The sequence below is a fragment of the Neomonachus schauinslandi genome, chromosome 14, assembly GCF_002201575.2.
Source record: "Neomonachus schauinslandi chromosome 14, ASM220157v2, whole genome shotgun sequence".
Classification (NCBI taxonomy): domain Eukaryota; kingdom Metazoa; phylum Chordata; class Mammalia; order Carnivora; family Phocidae; genus Neomonachus; species Neomonachus schauinslandi.
The window spans coordinates 26,836,390-26,860,292 of NC_058416.1; the positions used below are offsets into that span (position 1 = coordinate 26,836,390).

At 37.7% G+C, this 23,903-nt stretch overlaps 1 protein-coding gene across 2 annotated transcripts in view; it reads left to right on the forward strand.

The window, feature by feature from the left end:
- The window catches only part of PIAS2 (protein inhibitor of activated STAT 2), a 68,576-nt gene that overhangs the window by 21,798 nt on the left and 22,875 nt on the right, over positions 1–23,903 (forward strand). For both annotated transcript variants that reach the window (XM_044921275.1, XM_044921276.1), the window contains 6 exons: positions 331–415; positions 8,788–8,838; positions 9,186–9,276; positions 17,517–17,651; positions 19,797–19,902; positions 21,308–21,381. In XM_044921275.1, the coding sequence (XP_044777210.1) occupies positions 331–415; positions 8,788–8,838; positions 9,186–9,276; positions 17,517–17,651; positions 19,797–19,902; positions 21,308–21,381 (542 nt within the window). The remainder of the gene's footprint in view (positions 1–330; positions 416–8,787; positions 8,839–9,185; positions 9,277–17,516; positions 17,652–19,796; positions 19,903–21,307; positions 21,382–23,903) is intronic.

The window sequence follows — 23,903 nt, forward strand, 5'->3', positions numbered from 1 at the left end:
CCTCAGGTTTTCATTTGATAATGCTATAGTCAAGGATGAAATGTAATTTTGAACAGTTGTGTTATATTTTGACTATGTTATAATTAGTGTTTTAGAATAAAGACTAAATGCTTAAAATTGAGCCTGTTTTAGATTGACTTTGCTTTCATGATTCCAAGATGACTGCAGTTTACTACTTCTTTATTTTGGAGTATTTTAACTATAAAAATTTCAGAATTTGACAGACTGTTGATCAGAAATGCATTGTTATTGCACATGGTTACATCCTTGGATTTGTTATCTTTTGGATATTGGATATTGGAATGTTATCTTTTTTTTTTCCCTCCCCAGTTCAAAGCAGTATTCAACGATTTCAAGAGAAGTTTTTTATTTTTGCTCTGACACCTCAGCAAGTTAGAGAGATATGCATATCCAGGTAAGAGGAATGTTTGGAATATGTTTCTTCATGAATGTTGGTGTATTAGTCTGCTAGGGCTGCCATTACAAAGCACAACAGACTGGGTGGCTTAAACAACAGAAATCTATTTTCTCAAAATTCAGGAGGCTTGAAGTCCAAGATTAAGGTGTCAGCAGATTTGGTTTCTCCTGATCTCCTTGGCTTGTAGAGGCTGCCTTCTTGCCTCACTTGACCTTTCTTCTGTGTGCCTGTGCATCCCTGGTGCCTCTTCCTCTTATGAGAACACCAGTTTTATTGGATTAGGGCCCCACCCTTACGACCTTATTCCCATCTTCACATATGGTCAGATTGGGGGGTCAGGTCTTCAACCTGAATTTTGGGGAGACACAGTTCAGTCCATAACAGTTGGACATCATTAAGCAAGCATAGTATACACTGACTAAAGTTAGCTAAATATTTAATAAACAACTCTGTATTAAAAAACAGCTTTAACCTTTGATTAAAATCCCAGCTTATTTTTTTGAATTACTTTTTGGCAATAACTTTTTTTAATGAAAATTTTATTCCAGATATAGCAACATAAAAAAGAATTTGTGACAACAGCCTAACGATAGGATGTCCATAAACTTTATCATTCAAACTGAGGCACTTTAAGAGTGCAAGTAGACATCATGTTCTTATCCCAGAAAAATTATTAATAAATTGGCACTGTTCTGAGCTTTGTGGTCACCTAGACCATAAAATTAGTAGAAATCTGAAAACAATTATGAAAAGTACTCTTAGCTTTGCTGTTTAGAAAAATTGGAGAAACTTAAAATAGACACATTTATAAAGAGCAAATGAACTAAGTTGTAAGAGGAAAGAAAAGGAAATATGTAGTGTATACTTTTCCAATTAAAAATATAGTCATCTTGGGGCACCTGCGTGGCTCAGTCATTAAGCGTCTGCCTTTGGCTCGGGTCATGATCCCAGGGTCCTGGGATCAAGCCCCACATCGGGCTCCCTGCTCCGCAGGAGGCCTGCTTCTCCCTCTCCCTCTGCCCCTGTGTTCCCTCTCTTGCTGTGTCTCTCTCTGTCAAATAAATAAATAAAATCTTAAAAAAATATATAGTCGGGGCGCCTGGTTGGCTCAGTCATTAAGCGTCTGCCTTCGGCTCAGGTCATGATCCCACTGTCCTGGGATCGAGCCCCACATCGGGCTCCCTGCTCATCGGGAAGCCTGCTTCCCCTCTCACACTCCCCTTGCTTGTGTTCCCTATCTCACTGTCTCTCTCTCTCTGTCAAATAAATAAATAAAATCCTTAAAAAATATATATGTATATATATAGTCATCTTTGGTGTTAATAATATGTATGTGACTCTTTAAAATTGCATTCTTAAAGATTTAGTGTAAGAAAACGGAGGCTTTAGGAGGTTAAATGATTTTTCTGGGATTGTAGAGTTAAAAGTAGAAGAGTTGAGCAAATTAGAGGTCTTTTGCCTCCTTTCAGCTGTTCATTTGAATGCTCATCTTCTCTGAGATGTTAATAATTTACAAAAATAAGGATTCTGTAGTTAAGTTTTAGAAATTCTGTATTCACAATTACGTAAGTTCTTTAAGGTTAGATTGGACTTTTTGGTCTTTAATATCTTCATCTGCCTGGTCAATCTCTCAAGATGGTGAATCCAAACTTACGGGCTTCACGTCTCTTCGAAGCACACTAACATCTTGAGGATGCTCTCTTTATGTGGAAGAGTCTGGGGCAGAGTTTTAGATTCTTTCATTAATCATATCACCTTTACTAATATATGTATAGGGTGAGAGTGCTATTGTCAAAATCTCAAATGATTGTATGTTCTGACCCTGTAAAGTTAGATCTCTCAGAGTATTGCATAGATAGACTGCCTCTTCCACAGGCGGGAGAAAAGTGTTGAAAACTAAGATTAAAAAAAAAAAAGACCATTCAAGGATTAGTTCAAAAGATCCAATATCCAGAATAATATTTTCAGAAAACAGAAAATTCAGAGGAGAAAATTATCAAAGAAGTAAAATGAATGTAGCCTGATGTGGTTCATTTTCACCAGGAGCAAGAAGATATTGCAGTGAGTTTTTGTAAATTTGGAAGTACTTTCAATCTTGGGGATAGTAATAAACCAACTAACAAATAAGTAGAATAAATTGAAAATTTTAAAATTATATTTATATTAAAGTTATATTTTATATCCAAAACCTTATTAATATTAAGTTTTGTTTGTTATTCGGCGATGATCCCTTGCTTGAGATCAACGTTTACTATGTATTAGGTCCAAAGCACTATATTATATAACATGTCCACTCTTGTTAGTGAACCAGCTCATATACATAAAATGATCTTGGCATTGCAAGGGGTCAGATGAAGAGAACCAATTTTAGTAATTACAGATAACTGATTTATAGGAGGATGAGGTTACTATTAATGTTGGTGGTTTGGGAAAGCTTCAAGAGTGTTGCATGGGTCTTTGAGGTAAGGAGATTATTTAGAGTATGTTAGATTTAAAGATACAGATTTCAAGGTACATTTTTAAGTGAACAAAAACAAAGCATCAAAATGTGAATAATATACTACCAGTTGCCCTAAAAGGTATGTGTGTGTGTAATTTGCTCAAGTGTCTAAAATATGTCTGGACAAATAAGATCAGCTGCCTCTGTACAGGGGAATTGGATGGCCAGGGCCAGAGTTGGGGTAGTCTTTTTTACTTTATATCCTTTTTGTATGTTTTTGAAGTTTGAACTATGTGAATTATATTAAGTAGTCCAAAAATGAATGACTAAAATTTAAATCTCAACTAAACATTTTGATCATGTTCTGGAGCTGGATCGTAGTAGTGGTTGTACAACAGTGTGAGTATACTTAATGCCACAGAACTATACACTTAAAAATGGTTAATGTGATAAATTTTATGTATCTTATGTATAAAAATTAACAATATAAAAGGCTATTTGTAATCCTCCTTTCAAAGAAAACAAATCACATACACATACAGACAAAGCCTAAGATTTTCAGTCATATAATTAAATAATACAAAATCTTCTTCTTCCTAATAAGTGGAAGTGAAAGTTTGGTACCCATTACCTAACTTCAGTAATTATCAACATTTTGGCAGTGTGTACGTAAACCCCCCTGCCTTTTTCTTGAAATATTTTTTTAAAAGATTTTATTTATTTATGAGAGAGAGTGAGAGCATAAGCAGGGGTGGGGGTGGGGGCCAGAGGAAGAAGCAGACTCCCCGCTGAGCAGGGAGCCAAGGGTATAGGGCTGGATCCCAGGACCCTAGGATCATGACCTGAGCTGAAGGCAGACAGACACTTAACCGACTGAGCCACCCAGGCGCCCCTTTCCTGAAATACTTTAAAGCAAATCACAAGCATCATATAATTTCAGTTGGAAATACCTCAAGATGGATCTCTAATTAATTCTTAATATAGTCACAGTAAAATAATAATTCCTTAATATAAAACAATGACTAGCCCATATTCAAATTTTCTTAGTTGTTTCAGTATTTAAACATGGCCCATGTAATTACTTTTCACTTCTTTATCTCCCAAGATTTTTTAAGAACTTTACTTTGAAGTAATTATAGATTTATAGAAAAGTTATGAAAAGAGATATACTCTTTACCCAGCTTCTCTTAATATTAACATCTTGCATAACCATAGTGTAATTATCAAAACCAAGAAATTAACCTTGGTGTAATACTGTTAACCAAACTATAGGTTTTATTCAGATTTCACCAGTTTTTTTTTTGCTAATGAACCTCTATTCCTAGATCCAATTCAGGATCCCAGATTACCTTTAATTGTTAGTGTCATGTTAGTCTCTTTCAGTCTGTGACAGTTTCTTAGTTTTTCTTGTCTTTCATAAGAACTTTTGATACTTTTGAAGAGTCCTGGCCAGGTATTTTGTAGAATATTTTTCAATTTGGGTTTGTCTGATATTTTGTCATGAGATTATGCGTTTTTGGCAAGAATACCTCAAGTTATATGCCCTTCTTAGTGTATCATGTTGGGCTACATTATATTGATACATTTTATTTTTGGCAGTGTTAACCTTGATCACTTGGGTAAGGTACTCTCTACTAGATTTTGGCACTATAAAGTTGCTGTTTTTTCCTTTGTTAGTAATAAATACCTTGGGGGAGATACTTTGAGATAAGGCACATATTCTGTTTCTCTTCAAATTTTTGCCCAATGATTTAGCACTCACTGATGGATCTTTCCCTTCAGCAGTTACTTTGTCATAAACACTCTTGTGTTCCAGTGGTGTGATTTTCTGTTGTCCTTATTCTTTTTCACATTAGAGTTATTCTTCCGTAAGGAAGAGCTGTCCTTTCTCCCCCATTTACTTACTCAGTCATTTACTTGGTATCTGCATAGGCTCTTGAGTACTCTGGATTATAATGCAGTACTGTGATAATTTGTGTTGTCCAAACTGGTCTACCTTTGGCCATTGGCTGATCTTTCAGGTTGGCTCCTGTGCCCTTTGGTATGTCTCCATCTATTTCTGAGCACTACTTTACTTTCTGGCACCACAGAATGTTCTAGGTTCATTTTGTAATTTCTCTGCCCCAGTTCTGGAATTGATCACTTCTCTAAAGAGCTCTCTTTCCGCTTTTATAATATTTCTTACCACTGTCTTTGAAAAAAGCGGTTCATTGACTTTGTAGCATATTACACATGCTGGATTTGGATCCAGAGGTACTTCTTGTGGTGTCATTTAACTTCTATGCCTGTGGTTCTCACACTTTGCTGCAAATTAGAATCACCTGAGGAGCTTTTAGGAATCTGAATACCCATGTTTCGTTCATACCAATTCAATTAGAATCTCTGAGGTTGGAACCCAGTTTTTAAAGCTCCCCAAGTGTTTCCAGTGTTTAACAAATTTGAGAACCACTGCTGTGCATCCAGCTTCTCCCCTTTCCTGTATGGTAGTAAGGTCTAAATGAGGCTCAAATACATCAGGTTCGGGTGGTTTTGTTCTTTTTATATTACGTCTTGTGAAGATTGATCAGTGAGTTCAGTTCTCTTCTTGGTTTTAACACTCCCCTTCCATTTGCTACTACTGCCTCCCTGATTATGCTGTCTCAGCTTCTCACACTGACCTTTCTTGCGTGTTCCCAGGAATCAATCTCTGATTCTCTTCTCACTACTCTGTGATAGTATTCATGAATGTGCTTTGTTATTTTTATGTTGGTGGCTGCAAAGTCTCCACTTCGCTCTAGAGTCCATATTCACTGTCCCTACTTCGATGACCCAGAGGTACATCAAACACAGCACATTCAGAATTGAACTTGTGTTCCTCCCAGACTTGCTTTTGTTCTTTCATTTATTCATTTAGTCTCACAGCATATATTTATTTACTGCCTATTATGATCCAGGCAATGTTCCCGGCACCAGGGGTGCAAAGTTGAAAAAATAAACTGGCTTCAAGGAGATTTGTGCTTGGTATATTTCCTCCCGCTACCCGTTTCATTAATGGCATGGGATCTGCCCAAACAGAGCCCTCTTTGTATTATCCCACACTTCATCCACCAACCCCTGTCAGTTTGCTGCACTCCACTGATCCTTCTTTTATGTCTCTTTCACGATTTAAAACATGATGCAACTCTACCCTTGAGGGAGGGAGCTAGCATGGTCTTTGCAGTAATACCAACTGGAATGTGAATTCTGGCTCAACCACTTAGGCTTGTCTTCATGCCCCTGAGTAAGTTACTAAAGCCCGCTGAATCTTATTTACCCAATGTAACATAGGAAAAATAATCACCACCTCACTCAGTAGCTGGGGGCATTGAATGTCCTAACTTGCTTTACCTCTTACCCTGGTGAGTAGCAGTTGCCACATTCCAAAATCTGGGCCCCATCCCAGATGCTCCCCTTCTGTATCCTGCCTTCTGTATCTAGTCAGTCATTGAATTCTGTTTTTCTGCCTAAATATCACTCAGGGATGTTTATGTTTAAGCCCTCATCTTTTGCCGGTACAATTGCAGTGGTCCCCTGACCCTCCTGCTAACCGTGTAATCTTTCTAAAGCCCTTCAGTGTTTTCTCTCTTGTGCTTAAAACCCTGGAGTGAAGCTCGTGAAGTCCACACTCCATTGCCTGGCAATTCTCTTCAACATCTTGTTCTACTTGTCTTCTGTCTCAGTGCATCTCCTGTCACTCTACTCTTCCCCAGCAGCTGGGCTATCACAGCTCTGTCCCTTTGCATATCCTCTTCCTCCCTATTCTACTTGGCAAACCTGAGGTATATTTTGGGGCCAGTTCTAGTCTCAGCTTTTCTGTGATGCCGTTTCCAGATTTCCCCAGACTCACACTGTTTCACTGTACTACATACTTATTTTCTATTAAAGCTTCATTGCATTTATTTGACTGCTTGAATTTACAGACTTGATGACAACAACATCTTACTCCATTTTATATTCTCAAAGCCTGTTACAGTGCCTGACATATAGTAAATGCCTGCTTTATATTTGATGAATGAGATGAACATGTGAAAGTTCCTAGAACAGTGACTGGCAGAAACTGAATGTCAGAAGATGCTTACTCATTACACTTCATGTTTGTAAAGATACATAGCACATTGCATTTCCCAGTTTATGTTAATTTCCCTTACTGGCATAAAGTATAAATCCTTAGGCAAACTATTTAAAACCCTTTATATCATTTTCCCTATCTTTCTAGTTATGTCTTCTGCCATTTCTCTTTTTTCATATTATGTTTCCCAACCCAACAAGAGTTTGTTAGGTATCTCTGGTTGATCTTCACCCTTTCCTTTGGCTGAGAATCTGCACCGGTGAAGCTACTGTTAATGATGGAAGTGTGTCTAAGTAGAAATAGGCGGAAACACTGCTGTATAAACCTTACTTTCTAGTTTGATTGGACTGTGATGATTGCCTTGAGCTTTTAAGACGAAATTAAACTTGCATCTTTTCTGTAGCACCTATTTTTTGTAACGTACTATCACATTTGCCACATTTTATTTTAGTTGTATGTATCTGTTACCTACTAGCATGAGACCTTTGAGAGCAAATATTTTGTCTTTATTTGTTGCTGAACCAGCACCCAGACTCTGAAATGTTTCTTGATTTACATGAGGGGAGTGCTCGCTTCGGCAGCACATATACATGAGGGGAATGATAAGGGTTACTCACAAGAGGTCAGTGTTGTCTAGGGTATGGGGATGTTTTGAATAGACACTTGAGAAGGGTTGGAGGTTACCGGCGAGGGAAAGTGAAAGCAGAGTTAATAATAATAGCAGCCGGCTGCTCACACTTGTTGAGCACTTTATACGTCCAGGCACTTTACATGTATCATTAACACATTTAATCATCGCAACAACTCTGTAATTTTCCATCTTTAATAGATGTAGAAACAGAGGCACGGACAGGTTAAATAGTTTGCCCAAGGTCCTACTGTTTGGGACTGTAGAACTCAAGCTGGTCACTGGTGCTTTACTGCCTTCCAGTGAACATAGTGAAACGAAGACCGGCCCAGTTAGAGCAAGGTGAGGGCAAAATATACTTTTAAGAAAGGACTGATTTCTAGTACTCTTCCCTTTGGCAGAGTCCAAGATTGATGATAATGGCTAAGGACAAAACTTCTACACTATAACGTGTGTTCATGTTACTTGGGGATCTCATTAAAGTGCAGATTCTAATTTTGTAGGTCTTCAGTGGGGCCTGAGATTCTGCATTTTTGACAGGCTCCCAAGCAATCACAATGCTGCTTCACTGTGGGCTCCTTGGTGGCAAGGCTTTGGAAGGTTCAGTGCCAAAAATATTTTATACGGGACTCTATTAGGTTCTCATGTAGAAATTCTAAAAGGTTCTGTGTCCCTTAATTGGATACTTAATTATAAAGTTGCCGTGGTACAGAGATGCTGAGACTCTAGGCACTTGTTCTTCATTTTGGTTCTATATTAGAACCACCTGCTATAAAAACTAATGCTCAGTCTGTATTCCAGACCAATAGTCTAGTGAGTGGGTCTTTATATTCTTTAAAAATCACATGATTAAAATGCTCAGCCAAGGCTAAGAACCATTATGAGCAAACAAATTAATTTATTAAACTCTTTTAGAACCGAGGGTGCTTCTTTTCATGTTAACCAAATCTGTTTCCTATGGAAATAAATACTGCATCATGAAAGTTCCTGTGAATTGACAATACCTTAAAATTGCTGTAAAGACACGACTAAATGTTAAGTAAATGAGGGTTAGTGTCACTGTAGCATTTTGATTAAGGCTTGTGCTGTTGGTAGGGTAGCATTCATCTTCAAGAATAAGAATAAAAATACTAATAATGCTTTTTTTCTGGTGAGAATGTTCCTGTGAATTCTCGTTGTGCCTTCTCAACCCAGTTTATTTCTCTTTCCAACAGGGATTTTTTGCCAGGTGGTAGGAGAGATTATACAGTCCAGGTTCAGCTGAGGTGAGTTTGAAATTTTCTCTTAATTTTATACTTGCTGATGGGGCGGGCTCAGTCATTAGGCGTCTGCCTTCGGCTCAGGTCGTGTTCCCGCGGTCCTGGGATCGAGCCCCGCATCGGGCTCCCTGCTCCGCGGGAGGCCTGCTTCTCCCTCTCCCATTCCCCCTGCTTATATTCCCTATCTCACTGTGTATCTCTCTGTCAAATAAATAAATAAAATCTTTAAAAAAAAAAAATTTTATACTTGCTAACTATGTGCATATAGTCCTGAACTTGAAATATGTAAACGTGTTTGGGTACACTCTTTAAGAATAATTTATGGGTTTTTTTTTTTCTTTTCTTTAATGCAGACTTTGCCTGGCAGAGACAAGTTGCCCTCAAGAAGACAACTATCCCAATAGTCTATGTATAAAAGTGAATGGGAAGCTGTTTCCTTTGCCTGTAAGTTGCTTTTTATTTACCAGGCTTGCATGTAAATAGAGTCTAAATACAAGGCGAAGAAACAGTGACAACTCCGTACCAATGAGTATTCTTACTATCCAGGTTAAATACTGTTTTCCACTAGAGGGATTTATGACTCCTTGGAGAAATGGCTGATTCCAGGTCTGGGGGAGATGGAAAAGGTGAGCCTGGACCATCTTGTGCCGGGAAGCAGGGGCGCTGTGAAAAACTCTTAGGATCATATCAAGTGCATAATAACAGGTCATGACTTGCATGTATAGGGCAGCATGTTGTGGTAGTTGTCTAAATTAGCTGGGCCTTCTCCATGGATGAGATGGTAAAAGGCAGAGGCTGCTGAGAACGACTGGACATGGAGATCAACGATTCCAGGTTTGGGCCTTGATGTGCACAACTGGGGGGTAGATGCAACGGTATTTGACAACCCATTGTTTAAGCAGTGAAACAATATATGGGCTTCAGCACTTGGGATACATGCATGCATGCACACCCGTGCATACAATGGGTACAGTTTCCGGCCTGATAACTCTGGACTCTCCTGTTAGTCACATCTTAAAATAACACTTAATTGTTGAACTGGATTGTATATCTGTCTCCACTGAGGCTTGGAATAAGTCAATAAATAAGTGCAGCTGTGTAGAAGGCCAGCAAAGCCATAATCAGAAAAGTAGGAGAGCATGGCCTGTTTGTCAAGCACTGCAAAGTGGAGGTGCATTTAACCCAGGACGTGCTTTGAGAACAGTGATTTCACGAGGATGCTAAGTTGCCATTTCAACAACAGAGACTACAGAGAAGGAGATGGGGGAACTGTTTAGCATCCCTGCTGAGCACAAGGCTTGGCTCTGGAAAAAGTATATGAGCAACACTGATGAATACCTGAGCAGGCCAGACCTGAGCAGGCCAGACAACATGGTCTAGGACTCTGGGCTCTACCAGAGCCAGATGATTGTCACTGAGCCCCCCCAAAGTGAAGACGGCCCGTGGCCAAAGCCAACACTTGTAGTCAAAGATCTGACTTGATTGTCAGGAGTCCTGTTTTGTATCTTCGTAGCCTGTGGATTTAGAGACCTGAGAAGTACCTATTTCGTGAATTTTAAAGAGCTTGAGCAATACTGCATGGTTGCTGCCTCTTTTTGAAAAATGTCTGTGGGGCTGAAATCATTTGAGATAGTCCTTTGGGGATGAACGGGGAAGTTGCAGAGGCGGAGTAGATGTGGTCAGGAGGAATGCTTACATGGCCCCATGCTTGTTCAAGACCCAGGTGGGACATTTTGCTTCTCAGGTTTCTGGCAGTGAACAACAGTAGATTCTTAGGAGCTGTCTTTTATCTGGATAGATCATACAAAGATCTGAACCAAGGAAAGAGGCAATTTTCCTTGGAACTAAAGGCCACCCAATGCCAATGGGTGGCCACATGTGTGACAAAGGAATCCTGGGAAAATCACAGATTGTGGAATGCCTCTGTGCATACTTTCCATGACTGTTCATACCCAGTTTTCTTTGTCTGAGACATGTTAAAATTTCTCTGACCTTGGCTTTTCCTGTTTCTCTCTCTCACCACCCCTGAAAGATCTAACCGTGAAGATCTTGGTATCTAGACCTGCCTTGAAGACCTGTTCAGTATCAAGTGACTGTGCCAATGATGGGGGCTATCTGAGATGTGTGAGGTTCTACCTAAACTGTGGCATTGCTGCAGAAAATATGGTGGTTACAGTTCCACAAAATACTCCAAATGGAGCAGTGTTATGCTTTGGGATGATATCTTCATCCATGAGATCTATCTATGGATACCTCTGAATTTGTCACTCTTTCAATCCTTTTGAGAGAGGAGAAATTAGAGTACTTTCTCTGGTAGATTGTTACTCAGTCACTGTTGGTTTCTTTCCCAAAGCACCAACTAACCCTTCAGTACTTATATCAGGCTGTTTGTGAGCATACCAGTTACTGTGTAATGAGTCTGGCCCTCTCCTCTAGAGCCAGGGGCCTGCAGTGGCTCCAGGGGCTCTGTGAAGGAGGTAAAGAAATAGAGCCTTAGGACAAAGGTAAAGACGGATTTCAAAAACAGAAAGCGGGGTGGGGAAGGGGGCGCTTTCCTGACCTGATAGGGTCGTCCCAGAGATCAAACTCCAGCCTTTCCCAAAGAGGCTTTTTGGCTCTGTGACCTTCTGTGGAACAGCTGCCGATGCAACTGATAGAAAACTCCTTAAACCACCTCTTGATCCACAATTGCTACTGATTGGGATAATGAAATATATGGAGCCTTTACTAGCATGAAGCAGGTTTACGAACATCATATGAATGTACTGCAGCCTCAGAAGACCTTTTGGACCTCCAGTGACCTTTTGGAAATTAATACATTGAGCTCCTCACCACCATGGAGATCCTCAGGGACTTTGTTGCAGTTGTAAGAAACATTGACAGGTCACAAAGAAGTTTGACACACAATCCTTGCCCATGATCCTAGTTTATTGCACAGCAAATCCTAGAGGAATAAGCTTGACACAGTCATGGAATTTCCCATGAGAGCTATGAATATATTTGAATTTGTGTCCTGGAACCAGTCCCTCTGTGTAGACCTTACTGCAGTATCCAGTCATTGTGGAACGATGATACTGCATGTACAAAGAGAAAGCTGAATGAGAAATGGCATTACCTTGATAATAGCAATGTGTCCCTGGATTCTTAAGGGTCAAATAGTGATGAAAGCAGTTTCTGTGCTGTTTTACCCATGTCAGGATGAGTTTTAGGAGATGCCTTCATGCATCGATTTTCCAGATCCCTTAATACAAGGACAGCAGTAAGCAGCTCATAGCAGGACTTGCAGAATGACATGTGCAGCATGGACAGATACAAGTGAAACCGTCTGAGAGTATCTCCCTTTCCCCGTCTTTGGCTCCCAGGGCTGCCAGTGTACCAACTGATGGCAAGATAAGAAAATTTTATGTTTTTAAGGACAGAAGAGAGGGAAAGAAAAAAAAGACCCTCTTTGCTTAGAATGATTTTGAGGGGCTGAATTATATTTCTTTTTAACCAGATTTTGAGAAATTTCTGTAAATCTGTGGAGCCATAAGGTTGGGGAGGGTTGTCATAGAAGTGGGTTAACAGTGGGGAGTATTACTTGTAAAGTTGATGAAGAATTCAGCTGACGTCAGGCTGACCCCTCTATGGATACCTCTGAATTTGTCACTCTTTCAGTCCTTTTGAGAGAGAAGAAATTAGAGTACTCTCTGGTTTCAACCTGAGGGTTGAATAGGTAAAGACTGTTCATGAGCAAATATATATTGAATTGGGTGATGGGTATATGGGAGTTCATTATACCTTCTTCCTCTTTTTTTATATGTTTTTTTTTTTTTTTTTAAGATTTTATTTATTTGAGAGAGAGTGGGCGAGCAGGGTGAGGGGCAGAGGGAGAAGCAGACTCCCCGCTGAGCAGGGAGCCCGGCATGGGGCCGATCCCAGGATTCTGGGATCATGACCTGAGCCAAAGTCAGATGCTCAACCGACTGAGCCACCCAGGCACCCCATCTTTTTTTATATGTTTGAAAACTTTCAATAATAAAGACATTTGAGGCAGTTGGGAAATTTGAATATAGACTGGATACTAGGTAATTTTTAAGAATTATGGTTAATTTTATAAGGTGATATTGGGTTTTTTGTTTTTGAAAGGTGTTATTAAAGCTGTGTATAAAAGTATGGGTCAAATGGCATTGTCTAGAATAAATGTGTATATGTGTGGGGTGTGTATTTTTCAGTGGGCTGGGGGTGGAGCCAGAGGCAAATGAAGCAAGATTGGTAACTTGTTGATAATTACTGAAGTTGGCTGGTGGGTAATTTCCTCTACTTATGTCTATGCTTGAAAATTTTTATAATGTACAATAAAAAAGTAAATCTATGTTGACAGTATTAACAGTAGTGGTAGTAGTAGTAGTTAGAAAATTTCGGGGGGGGAAATGTTAAAGGAATTAATGCTGTCAACTTTTGTCCCAATTGCAAGTCAGGTAGGATGTCATCACCGAAAGGGTTTTGAGTATATCTTTTATTGGAACGTTAGGTTCAGACTGACAGATTATCTTTTACTGGCTCTTCCAGCAGCCTTTTTAAAGAAAGTTGTTAGCTTTGCTCCAGAGGTCCCGTCAAATGAACTTACGTTTATTTTTGTTTTAGATATGGAAAATTGTTAGAAATGTGTTAGAGCTACACATTTATATTTTAGAAAATTGTAATTATATCCTGTTCTCAATAACCAGGTAATTAATGGCTGAGTGGAGGTGATGGTAATGGTCAAAAGGAGAATACAAGTTAATAGATAACTCAGAACTGCCAGTGAAATCAAACTAGTCAGGTAGGGTATAGAGATGGATTTAAAATACTTGAGGTGGCTGAGACTAGTACCAAAATTGATTTTGAATTTGTTAGTACCTCGTTCTTGTAGTCACCTATTCTCCCCCTCTTGTTGCTCTCTTCCTCTGTCAGACTGACTTAAAACATTGTTGCTTGGTGTCTCCAATTCCTGTTTAGGGAGTTTACTGTTTGGTGTGAGTTATTTTTATCATCTTGGCAGACCCTGTGCCATTGTTTTATTTGGTTAACCTACCAGAAGACAGAATTAACTTCTAGGCTAAAAACAAAAGTTTCATTGGAATTATCCAGAATGTTGATATTCCTTACGCTTTTTACTCATTGAACCAATTCCTAGAGTCTTTTTAAGAGAATGAATTGTTTTTGTCTTACTTCACTTGAACAGCTTTAGGTGGGCATAACCTTCCTACACGTGTATGCAGGCGCACACACAATTTCCCTTTTCCATAGCGTAGTGGCCATTGTGAAGTTAGGCTCTTAGCCTTCCTTCTTCCTTGCCCAAACTGTTTTTAATGATTTTCAAAGTCTTGATGCAAGTTGTAGATTGCAAGTTAGGTGCATTCCCACTGAATAATTACTATCCTACGAGGCAGTGAAGGAGGTCCCTTAGTTGTGATAGAATGTGTTCCTTAGCTCTGTTGTGTAATGCCACCAATACTGTATTTCATTATTTCCAACATGCATATTTTTAACATCACTAGAATCCAAAGGTATCTTAGAGTTGCTGATGACCAGGTAATTACAAGCTGTAATGTACTGTCATTGCGTAGATTTGTATAGTCTTGATATTATTCTGTGGCGTGACTGGTTAGCTATGCTCCTTTGGTTTTTTAAGCAACATATGATTTAAGAACATTTTAAGGAAGGTTCACAAATCCTGGTTGTTGTCTGAAAAGCTTTGATCAGTACATTCTCATAAGGTCCAGCTTGTATCAGCATTAACACGTGCAGTTAACTTAAGGGTATCAGTGATCTGCAAGGAAATCTGAGTGACGCTAGTGGGGTAGAATATAGTTTTAAGAAATACTTGTATCTCCAGAGCTCTTAGTGGCATTTAGGGAGATACCATGAAACATATGCATTGATGACTGAGTGAAAAGTGATTCAGAAGATTTTTCTGTATATTTAAAAGGAATATGTTAGCCAGTTCATTTTGCTTATATTTCTTTGCTATGCATGCAGGAATAAGTAGTGATATGCTAGGTTGTATCATTAACTGAGTGTTTTTTTCCTTCTCAGTGGTACACAGTTAAATTACATCAGTGGCATTTTAGATTCCGTGAAATATGGTTATCTGCTTTTCAATACATAGATGTTTTCACAGCTAAGAAATTTTAATTTTCTAAAAATTATTATTTTAGGGACACCTGGATGGCTTAGTTGGCTAAGCGTCTGCCTTCGGTTGAGGTCATGATCCCAGAGTCCTGGGATCTGAGTCCCATTTCAGGCTCTTTGCTCAGTGGGGAGCCTGCTTCTCCCTCTGCCTGCTTTTCTCTCTGTCTGCTGCCCCCTCCTGCTTGTGCTCTCTCTCTCTGACAAATAAATAAATAATATCTTTAAATAATGTTAGTCTTGAACATTACAAACTGAGAAGTCTTTGGTAATTGAGAATTGGATATAATGTGAATCAAAAATGAGTACACTTGCTGTTTAAAACAAATACTTAATGATTAGAAAAAGTAAAATAAAACATAAATATCAGTATTACAGCCATCAAGCTAATTTAATGCCAGTTGAAATATTGGATTATTCTTTGTTAACATGATCTGGTTTCAAAAATGACAATTTCTCTTCTACTTGGAGAGAAAGCATTCAAAAGAATTCAATAATTCCTTTGAAATTCATTAATTTGTTCTTTTTTCCCCATAAACTATAATAAATACATTTTATTTTTATTATTTTTTAAAAAATTTTACTAAGTTTTTAAATTTTAATTCCAGTATAGTTAACATACAGTGTTATATTAGTTTCAGGTGTACAATATAGTGATTCAACAATTCTGTACATTGCTCAGTGCTCATCATGAGAAGCATACTCTTTAATTCCTATAATCTATTTCACCCGTCCCCCACTCCCCTCCCCTCTGGTGACCATCAGTTTGTTCTCTGTAGTTAAGAGTCTGTTTCTTGGGGGTGCCTGGGTGGCTCAGTTGGTTAAGCGACTGCCTTCGGCTCAGGTCATGATCCTGGAGTCCTGGGATCGAGTCCCGCATCGGGTTACCTGCTCAGCAGGGAGTCTGCTTCTCCCTCTGACCCTCCTCCCTCTCATGCTCTCTCTCTATCATTCTCTCTCTCAATAAATAAATAAAAATCTTTAAAAAAAAATAATAAAATAAAACTTAAAAAAAAAAAGAGTCTGTTTCTTGGTTTGTCTCTCTTTTTCCCCTTTGTTTTATTTCTTAAATTCCACATATGAGTGAAATCATATGGTATTTGTCTTTCTCTGACTTATTTCACTTAGCATTATACTCTCTAGCTCCATTCATGTGGTTGCAAATGGCAAGATTTCCTTGTTTTAATGGCTGAATAATATTCCATTGTATGTATATACCACCTCTTCTGTATCAGTTCATCTATTTATGGGCACTTGGGCTGTTTCCATAATTAGGCTATTGTAAACAATGCTGCAGAGCGGTGCATATATCTTTTTGAATTAGTGTTTTTGTATTCTTTGAGTAACACCTACTAATGCGATTACTGGATTGTAGGCTAGTTCAGTTTTTCATTTTTTGAGGAACTTCCATAGTTTTCCGCAGTGGCTGCACCAGTTTGCATTCCCACCAGCAGTGCACAAGGATTCTTTTTTCTCCACATCCTCGCCAACAGTTGTTTGTGTTCTTGACTTTAGCCATTCTGACAGGTGTGAGGTAATATCTTACTGTAGTTTTGATTTGTCTTTCCCTGATGGTGAGTGATGTTGAGCATCTTTTCTTTTATCTCTTGGCCATGTGTATGTCTTCTTTGGAGAAATGTCTGTTCATGTCTTCTGCCCAATTTTTAACTGGATTATTTGGGAGGGTTTTTTTTTTGTTTTTGTTTTTGTTTGGTTTTTTTAGTGTTGTATAAGTTCTTTATATATTTTGGTTACTAAGCCTTTATCAGATATGTCATTTGCAAATATCTTACACTCAGTAGGTTGTCTTTTAGTTTTGTTGATTGCTTCCTTTGCTGTGTAGAAGCTTTTTATTTTGATGTAGTCCCAGTAATTTATTTTTGCATTAATTTGTTCTTTAATCACCAAACTTTGTTTTCCCTCTTTCCCATCCCCAGTATTTGAATGCATTTTGAATAGGAGCTCCTACGATGAATCAATACAAAGAGGTTCAACTTTATCATTTATAAAAAGGAAAAAGATTCATTGTATCTTTAATTTTAATGGTGGACCATGGATTTTTTTTTTTTTTTGTACTTTCCTGAACTTGTGAAATATAGTGTGGTTTTTTTTTTTTTTTTTTTAAAGATTTTATTTATTTGACAGAGAGAGACACAGCGAGAGAGGGAACACAAGCAGGGGGAGTGGGAGAGGGAGAAGCAGGCTCCCCGCAGAGCAGGGAGCCCGATGTGGGACTCGATCCCAGGACCCTGGGACCATGACCTGAGCCGAAGGCAGTCGCTCAACCGACTGAGCCACCCAGGCGCCCGTGAAATATAGTGTTTTTTAAAAGGTCAGTTTCTTCTCTGGATTGGTGTCCTTAGGATGAAGATTGTGTGATTTCCAGGATAAAATAAGAATATGTATCAGATCTATGTAACAGAAATTAGATCTGTGTAACAGGAATTAGGCAAATGTGTATCTATCTTGGAGAAAATGTTTGATTCCCTGACAGAGAATTAAAAAAAATTTTTTTTCTCTTATGATTCTAGGGCTATGCACCACCACCTAAAAATGGGATTGAACAGAAGCGCCCTGGACGCCCTTTGAATATTACATCTTTAGTTAGGTTATCTTCAGCTGTGCCAAACCAGATTTCCATTTCTTGGGCATCAGAAATCGGAAAGGTAAAGACTTTCTGGGTAGCATGAAAGTGATCTCACTAGGAGTTGATTTGTCTTTTCTTGGGTCAAGCTACTAGCTCTAACTTGTTAGTCTTCTGATTGTCATTTCTGAAAAGCAGTAATTTTCAATTCAGGGGTGGAAATGTAGAGATTCTTAGGGTTAAAAAGTTTAAGATTTCCTGAATGTTGTGTCTTTATTTTCTTGGAAAAGAAGTGAGTGTAATTACAGTATTTCTTAAGGAAATTCTTAAGCACAATCATGTTTATGTGTTTAAGTAGTGTTTTAAGAAACTGGAAACTTTAGGTAATGTTACGTATTTATGAAGAGGGACAAAGCTTTATAGGCTTTGAGGAAAATGGTTAAATGTGGTTGGAAATAATCTGTTCCAGCTTTTACATGAACAGCTGTTAACTTCAGATAATGTGGGAATCTCATATGAAAATATTTATTTAGAATTACATTATTTTTCCAGTACCTTTAGGTTGATGAACTTGGCTTTCTACGGATTCTTAGTCTTAAATGTGTTCTGTCAGTTATGGGATACTGACTAATACAACACAGGATTTCTGTTTTAGAACTATTTGTTTATATATAGAAATAATAGAATGTCAGAAGAGATTTCAGTTAATCTGAACATCAACTTTTAATCTTGCTATTTCATTGAGATAAAGTGTAATATTCCTATTTTATGGACAGAGAAATTGAGTCATATGTTTGTAGCAGGAATTTTTTGGTTGTAATACCAAGGCAGTTGCAGAACTGGACATAAAAATCTTTGTATTAATATTTGGGCTATAAAAATATTACTAGCGCTCTAATTGTTTTCTTGAGCTCTCCGTTTTGAATTTTTACTGTAACTTGTCTGTATTATCATAGGGCACTGATTCCTAATATTTTTCATTTGCACAAACTGAAGGATTTAGAAAATCTTGACTTAGTCCCAAGTTAGACACTGTTTGATTTTAGCAAAGTTGCTTAATTTCCTGAGGCCTACTTAAAGATAAGTAAGAGAATGGGTATTACCTGCAAATGCAAGGGCATTGTTAAATGAGCAGGTATTAATGCTTTAAAGCTTATGGGAGGAATTTGAATAGAAGAATCTTTTTGAAGTAATTATTAACTTACAGATTTTTGAGTAAATGATTGTAGACATTGAAGACCTGGCAGGGTTTTTTGCCCTGTAATGGGAATAATATTCTTTCCTTGTAATTAAAATGATTGACTTTAAATTTGCATACTATATTGAGTATTCAGATACTCAAAAAGACTGTTGCAGGACATTAAAAATGACATTTACAATATTTGGCTTGGTAACTATTAAAAGTATTTTGTTTATTGTAGGATCAATTGAATGAATATATGTAGTAAAATAGTAAGATAGATTTTTAGCATGTAGGTAAAATTCTATTTCATCTCTTCATAGCTCTATAAATAGCTAACGAAGGTTCCTTTGTGCCAGATCTAAGAGGTATGGGATTGGATGCTATTATTTTCTGGCCTTGTCTTTTTTTTTTTTATCATTTCTTCGTGTGTCTTAAATACTACAGTAGCTGTCCCTTCCCTAATGAAATGTGCATTTGGAAACAGGAGTTAATTTGTCAAAGTTTTTCTCAGAAGAAAGCCGAGGGTTCATTTGAGGATTAGCTCAAGGCCATGTATGAGGTGGTCTCTTCTGCCAGAATTAGAACTTTGGAACTCTGGATTTGAAATGTTAATTCAGACAACTGGTGTTTGAACTTTCTGTAATGGAACCCGTTCTTCAGTGAAAATATTGTTGACCATTCCATTTCATGAAAACAACAATTTTAGTTAGAAGTGGGCATGGGAGGGTACATTCTCATTCATACCATGGTGACCCTAGGACAATTAGTTTTGCTAAATTAGAAACACAGTTTGAAAACTACTAATCTAAGATATGTTATCTTTCACATGGATGTTTTAAAGTGATAAGTGATTGAGAAATACCTTTAATATGATTTTTATCTTCCCTAAAATAGCTGAGTTGATTTTGTTCCCTTCCCAGTCCTTGACCTTCCTGTGAAAGTTATTTTGAATGTTATTTTTAGAAACCGGAGTTTCTTAGACAAGTATTTTATGTAAATAGACTATTATCTCTCATCTTTAATACAGATTATCTTTCTTTGTAGAATTACTCCATGTCTGTATATCTTGTACGACAGCTCACATCAGCCATGTTATTACAGAGATTAAAAATGAAAGGTATTAGAAACCCTGATCATTCCAGAGCACTAAGTAAGTAATGTTTGTAAGACTGAGCATATGAGATGCCTTAATGGAAAAAAAAAAGCCTCAAATATACATCAATACAGGAATAATTTGGGAAGAATTATTAAAAAACCTAAAATGAATTTTGAGTTAAAAATACTCTAAGAACAGAGCCCTATAAATTGAAAAACCCTTCTTAGAAATCACTCCCAAGGATCAGTTTTAAATCCCAACTAGTCTGATTTTTGGCTTCTTCATGAAAACTTACTTAGGTAAATGTCAGGTTGATGGTAATTTTGATGCATATGTTGATTTGCGAATAGGAAATACAAGTCTTCAGAACCTCCAATTGTGTAATAGAATGTACATTTTAAAAAATTCTAAATGAAGAAGCTCGTTTTGCAGAAGAAGTGTTGATATCTATCAACAATATTTGCCCTCTCAGAAGTTTTATTTTGAACTTTGCTTTCATAATGTATAATAATAGAGAAAAAAGTCTAACCTAAACTGTAAATAATTCAGTAACTTAATTTAATTGAACAAGACATTTTTCTGGGAAAGAGAATATTTTTCCCCCAATTACCTTCCATACCACTGAATGAACCAGAAGGGAGGAAAGGATCTACAGTACGAAAAGGGAGCCAAGTAGGGCTGTTGAAATGGTGTTGCGTTTCTTGTATTTAAACCATTCTCATCTCCTTAAACAGCAGAGTAGCGATGTTCCTGCCTAGAGCTGGAAGCCAAGGAAGCGCTTCCTTCCGTTTTCTAGCCCTGCTGCAGTTCCAGTTTCCCATTTCCTTGCCTTTTTTCTATAATGGTGTTGAATTGAGTATTAGGCACCTAGAGGCCGTGCATATATTTATGAACTTGTAGAGACCGTAACTTGTATACATTATCTGGTAAATCACATTGCAGAGACATTAGCACATCTATTGTAGTTTTCAGTTGTCAAAGGAAGTATAAGAATATTTGGCCTTTTCGGTTTACAAATTTAATAGTTGTTGGAAACAACCAGTACCCCCTAATAAAAAGTCCTGAGTATATGTGAGGAAAGCATTGAAGCTCCCAGTACAGCTCCTTTCCAAGTTCCTTTCCCAATTGTTGTATTGTTCTTCAGTCTTACACAGCTTTCTGTTCTGAAACTCTTCCTTACCTGCAATTTTACTTTTAAAAAGAAATTTAAAAAATTCAGTTAAACATGTGATCTAGAGTTTGCAAGTTTGTAATTCTTTAACCTAATACTGGAAGTATGATTGTGTTTTCACATTAATACTCAACATTTTGGGGGTTTTTTGTTTTCTTTTTACAGTTTCTTGACCTACTCAAAGTGTTTGGGAAACTTTAAATAAGATGATATATATTTCTATAATTCTTTTCAGAATATCACAGTTCATTAAAAAATTTTTTAAATTCCTTTTCTTTCTTTCTAAAGTTAAAGAAAAACTTACTGCAGATCCTGATAGTGAAATTGCTACAACTAGCCTTCGCGTATCCTTGATGTGCCCTGTAAGTAAAGCAACAAAACATTCTGGGGTATTTCACTTTTTGTACATGACTAATTTTTCTATATAAGTAAGTGTGGGAATGAATGATACATTATGATAGAATTCTGAACTTTTGTCATTTTCCCATTCAGGAATTTTAATGATTAAATATAATTCTAAAGAATGCAAATGTTCTTCAAAAAATGACTAAGCAAGGAGAGACCTAAAAGGACATTGTGTCGAAGGGGGAAGAGAGCTTTGTGTTCAGAATAATCTGTCACAGTTTTTTGCTGTAGATAATCCACAGCTAATAGTAAACATACAGAGAGAATAGAGAGTTGGTTCCTTTTATTGGAATATAAGCTGTATTGAAAAATAGCAATAAAATTACTATCACCTAATAAATGCTAATTGATGGGTCTGATTTAATGAATTAGAATGTTTGAGATGTCTTAATCTGTTTGTAATATACTTCTAAATTGCATAATAATTTATGTCTCTTTACATAGAGACTATGGGGTGGAAATCAGTCAGCAACTCTCAGATCCTCCTGTGTGCTTGTTACTGAGCTAATTTTGGGAGAAAATACTGAGGACTTGATAAGTTGTCAGAAAGTTAATAGTCTACTTTGAGAGAGAAAACTAACTCACATGAGAAAGGGAAGACATACGTACCACATGTAACCTTGCTAAGAGTACCAGAGAGATGGGAGAGGTCAGGAATAGTGGATGAAGGCTTCTTTAAAATCAGTACTGGTGGAGGGGTCCCTTTCCAGATGTGAGGAACTTTATGAGAAAAGTCACGGAATCAGGAATGTAGTTTTGGGGGCACCTCATGACCAGCCACCATTGTGAGAAATGTACAGTATTTAAATGGAGAGAGAATTATGTCAGAGAGAGGGAGAGAGAAAGGAATCATTTGTTGAGTTCCTGTGATGTGCTTCTTAATTTAACCTATGTGGAAGAGTTGTTCCCATCTTGTAGATGAGGAAACTGAGACTAAAAGTGGTTGGATAGCTCACATCACACACTTAGTAGTAGAACAAGGATAAAAATTTTGGTCTTCTGACATTATTCCAGTTACCTTAACAATATACCATAATACCAAATTGGGCTAAAATATGTTATCCTAGTTAGAAGTCCACCTCTCTGTCACCCTGGAAAGTGATGTTTGCAGATCTCTTCCTTTCTGAATTTATTTTTTTATTATCATTAACTTGAACTAACTTAACTTAGATTTATTGAAAAGGAATAGAAATGCATGAAATTGGGATTGCTTAGAAATGGGGAACCTGTGGTTATCAGATGCAGAGAGAAGGTCTGCAGTTCTAGCAGGGAATGCCCTGAAGTGGTGGCAGAGGCCCTAGAGGACTTGTGTTTGGACCCAGGACCTCCTCTTCTACCCCCATGCTGTGTGCAAACCTTGAGGCGTGAGTTCTTTTGAATGTCTTCACATTACCCTTTTCCTTCCTCTCGTGTTAAAATGGATGTTAAATTGAAACACAGGAAATCGCCATTTTGTTGGTTAAAAACAGTTGAATATTGACAGTTTTCTTAACAGTTTAACCCTAGTATGTTAAGCAAATGTTAATTGCTGGCTATATTCTAGGCACAGTCACTACGTGGGAAGGGAACTCGTGTTACCTTTATGTTTTAGTAGCAGATTATTCTGTCAGGAAGAAAGTGCTCCTGTATAGCTTACCTAAGGAGTTCTGACGGTTGCATGATTCCATTTTCTGTCTTGTTTTCTTGGCACTTGTTTTTTTTCCTTTTTTTCTTCAAACACTGCTATTCTGTATGAGAACAACCCAAACAAAACACAATGGACTAACATACTAATGGATTCTCAGATTTTCAAAATAGTGAAAGTGGCCTATCAGAGTGGTTAGGATTCCTTCTATATAAAAATAGGGAACAGTTCCTTTTCACTAAGTCTCTTTTGCAGACTGTCTTTTGAACTTTTTGAAAAAATCATCCTACCTGATTTTTTCAGCACTTTCTAAGAAAAGAGTAAGTGGTACTTTTCAGGCTGTAGTAGTGTTAACACGAAGTTGAAGCTAACTATAGTATATGATACGTGTTAATTAGAACACCAGATGTTTTGATCAAATTTAACAGACGGATGACAGAAGTTAGATGATGAGAGGAGTTTCTGAGGAGGAGATAATACCAGTATGGGTTGAAGAGAGCAGAAAGGAGTGCAGCCTCCTGGCTGTGGAAGTAACACTGGATCTGATGTGGTGCTAGGAAATAGAGGAGCACAGAGTGGATCGGAAGCATTTGGAAGGATAAGAGGTGAACCCTGGGATCAGGAGGCAGAAATGAGAGAAATGATAGCTTTAAGGTAGTGGAAGAAGTGTTCGTTCTATTTCACAGTATGTTTGTAAAATGATTTAGAGTAGACATGAGTCTGGGTAGTGGGGAGCACAGTCCAAAGCCTCTATCCTTGGGACCTATGGAAGGCAGTTTTACAGTCGTTCTTGAGGGAGGGATCTAATAATTATATTTCTGAACACAGTGTCTGAATTTTACACAGGGGTTCTAT